This window comes from Carassius carassius, chromosome 7, assembly GCF_963082965.1.
Source record: "Carassius carassius chromosome 7, fCarCar2.1, whole genome shotgun sequence".
In the NCBI taxonomy this organism is placed as follows: Eukaryota; Metazoa; Chordata; class Actinopteri; order Cypriniformes; family Cyprinidae; genus Carassius; species Carassius carassius.
The window spans coordinates 12,384,761-12,388,753 of record NC_081761.1 but is presented as its reverse complement, the minus strand read 5'-3'; the positions used below and the strand labels follow the sequence as shown (position 1 = coordinate 12,388,753).

The 3,993-nt window shown below is 33.3% G+C and overlaps 1 protein-coding gene across 1 annotated transcript; it reads right to left on the bottom strand.

Moving 5' to 3' along the window:
• Positions 1-1,159: 1,159 nt before the first annotated feature.
• On the bottom strand, positions 1,160-3,390 carry LOC132143042 (clarin-2). Its single transcript, XM_059553206.1, has 3 exons — positions 2,851-3,390; positions 1,948-2,127; positions 1,160-1,793 (listed from the first exon to the last, which is right to left on the bottom strand). The coding sequence occupies exons 1-3, from the start codon at positions 3,101-3,103 to the stop codon at positions 1,525-1,527; spliced, it is 702 nt and encodes a 233-aa protein (XP_059409189.1). The 5' UTR covers positions 3,104-3,390; the 3' UTR covers positions 1,160-1,524.
• Positions 3,391-3,993: the final 603 nt, after the last annotated feature.

Genomic DNA, 3,993 nt, shown 5'->3' with positions numbered 1-3,993 from the left:
TAATATCCAGACAAAAATCAGTTTATGATATTTACCATCATTTATTTTATGACATCTCTAGAGTAATCACTATAAATCTACAAGCAGAGAGAAATATGTAGGCTATTGATAAAATATAAGTTATATATAATGAACTAAATAATGAAGGAAGATTATATATCCCTCACAAAAAAGTACTGTGGCAGTATAGTGCAGTCACAGTGATGGGTCAGATGGTAATACCATGGTACATATAGGATGATAAAACCACTTTGCAATACCATGCCACTTTTTGGTAAAAAATTATTATTATTATTATTTTTATGTGACATGTATAATGTAAAGGGTGAAGAATGTGAACTTGAGTCTATATTAGTTTTTGGAAATATAGTAATAGAAAAGTGGTTACGATCTGGGGTCCTTAACCCTAGTTGGTGTTTTTCTTGAGAATTAGACATATTTGTGATTTGGTAAATGTATCATTCTGACCTGTTTGTGAGCTGGTTAGACAGATTTGAATGAAGATTTGTTTATTATCGCAAAACGTGCAGATTCAAAGGAATCTAACTGATCAAGATTCACTTATGATCCATCTGCCAAGATTATCAGTATTATTTTTTTTGCACTGCTGTCAAATTTCTCTCTTCAAATGTATTGAATTAAATATATATTGGTTTGTATTTAATTCAATACATTTAAAGATATATATATATATATATATATATATATATATATATATATATATATATATATATATATATATATATATATATATATATATATATATATATTTAAAGATATATATATATATATACATATATATATATATACATACATATATATATATATATATATATATATATATATATATATATATATATATACATACATATATATATATATATATATATATATATATATATATATATACATACATATATATATATATATATATATATATATATATATATATATATATATATACATATATATATATATATAATTTGGTTATTGTTTATTACATACTTTGTTGTGATCACTGATCTATAATAGAGAACATTATACAGATTAGTGGCTGATAATAAATGTTTAGAGTGTTCATTGCCCAAAAGGGAACATTTTAAACATCAAGTAATTTATTCTTACATATCAGACAGTAATGATGCCTTATTACATATTGTATATTTCTTGTACAATAAATTAAGATAAATATATAATTTTTACATTTTTACACTTTAAAATACATACACAGTGTCACATTTCAGTTTGAAAAACATGCAGTTGTCCATAACCTGTGTCAGTCAAAAACATTTTGTTGTCCTCCACAACAAACAGCATATTCAAGTGATTTTTCTTTTAAGTATATGCCACATAATAAAGCTGTCTAATAGAAACCACAGATTCAGTATGACTACCACAATCTGTAGTCATAACATCATATCACCTAATGAATCACTTCAGGTATAGTAGATGTAGGGTCACAGAAACACTCTGTTTGGCTCATATGCACAGCCTCCTTTCTGACCTGCATTCAGCTCATCTTCTTCAGTAGAGAAAGTCATCTCCAGTGGCTGTGGGTTCCTCTGGTTTCTTAGTCTGTATTTTAGGCAGATGAATTTTACTGGAGGCTACTACAAGAATGTTAACTCCGTGTGTTACAGCGCTGGCAACACACAACCAGAAGGAGAAACCAAGATTCTCCTCAAGGATCACAAGGGTAAAAAGGCTCTCACGGTAGTTAGCCACATGTTCTGTGAGCCGATGGCACTGGATTGCTGCAAGGAAACATGCAAAGCCCATTGCACTGAACAGAGCTGAGAGAAGGGATTGAAAGAGTGGATATATGATTAGAAATCAAAAGAAGTAATGAATCACAGTTTGTTCTTGTTAATATTGTTGATACAGGGCTGATTGTCCAAAGGCATGGGCAGAACATTGTATTTTAGATTATGTGTTATGTTGATTTACCTGCAATGAAATTCCAGATGTAGAGGCCAAAAGGTCCTTTAATAGACTGGTAAGGAACTTTTCTGGCATTATATATACAGAAAGCTAAACTGAGTACTGCAAAGCTAATAGCAATGAAAAGGAAGAAAATAATGATCATGTGAAGAGCACTGTTGATTTTTTTGATGAGCTTTGGGAAAACTGCAGAATTTGTAAAAAAGAGACAGAGAGGCAGAGATTAGATCTCACAAAATTGGAAATTATACTTTTTTATAAAAGCATAGATTAATAATATATGTAAAGAGATATGTAAACTGTACTATGTATATGCATGCACCACTGTTCAAAGGTGTGAGGTTGGTAAGATTTTATGATTTTTTTCTAATGTTCATTTAAGCTGTATTTTTTAATCAAAATTGTTAATCAAAATGTAATACTGTTATAATATTGTTTAATACAATTGTAAATATTTTTAATATATTTTAAAATAATATTTTTTAATCCATTCATTCAATTCATTCAAAAAACATGTCAATACTAGTTGAAATGGAAATCTTGTAATATTAATGTAACATAAATTTACAGTATGTTTTGATCAGTTGTATGACACATATAATACCTAAATTAAGATCTTTAAAAAATATTCCTGACCTCAGACTTATAAACAGTAGAGTACAGGCCTGTAGTATGTCAGAGAGCTTTGTTATGGCAAACCAAAAAAAAAAAAAAAAACACAAACAAACATAAACACATAAATACCAAAGTTTAAGAAATGTCTAAAAACAATGACATAAACAACAAAACAGAGGCATAGGCTATAGCTACTGTACCTGTTCTAACCATACAGTGCATTATACAACTGTGTTTTGGTATAATATAGGTACACAATGAATGTTTAACTATTCTACACGTTAGTGCTCTTACTGTATATTTTGGAGCGGCGGATCCCGAGCCCGCATCTTCGTGTTTTCCCTCCCTGAAAGAGCCCGTAGTAAATGTGTCCCGTGAACTGCTCGAACTCTGGACTAGACGCGTTCACCAGATCCACTCCTGTCTGACACAGTGTGGTTCCGGTGATCCAGCGTTCCGTGGCCAGCGCCACAACCAGAAGTACCACAGAACCGATGCTGAGTACAGAAGCGAAGGAGAACACGATCTGTTTCCAGAGAGTTGGCATTTCACTTCTCACCCCATTCCTCCTATAAAAAGCAAGACGCAAAGTAACACGACACCTCGCGGCGTCCGCCTCTCTCCACTACCGCGAGCCAACTCTGCGGTAACGTACGATGGAGTTTAAAACTTCATCACAAACAGCCTACCGGTTTGCAGTATATTTGCGGTAAGTGCCACAATATAAGCTAAACACCCCAATACTAAACTCAACTGAAGGAACGCGAGGTAGACAGCGATAGGGAAAAAACAGGAAACCAGATATAAAGCGGTCAGCTGGATCTCCTTTACCACCTAACGAAACCTTATACAGTTTACTTGCCTTCGCTTGGTTTGGTTGCCAGAGGTGTCCGCGCGTGCACACACACACACACACACACACACACACACACACACACACACACACACACAGTTCATCTAGTGCAAGCGAATTGTCAAGTCTTGTACTCACACTCATAAATCAAGGTACTGTAACCCGAATTTTTATTGTATGTTATTTATTGCTATAACAGTTAATCAGACATTGCCGGCGTCTTAACATCAGAATCTTATAGGTCATAAAAATTAGTGGTTAAAATTTTTAAATGTCACTTCTGCCGAGACTATACTGGGTCATTGAGCATTAAAACAAAGAAAGAAAAAGGAGGGTTTGATAGAAACGATTTAAGTCACTGTAGCATGAAATTGGCAAATGTCTTGGAAATATCAACCTGCTTCGATTCTGTTTTATTTGGTGCAGAACTGGGGGTCGCATAAAAGAACCACGCCTTTATTTTGCCCTTAGGATGAACCTGAAACAGACTTCAGAACCATGGACAGCAGCCCGCTTTGGTTCAGAACCATGGACAGCTCAACCCGTTCAAGAATTCTGATGCGCTGTAAACGGTGCTAATTTAA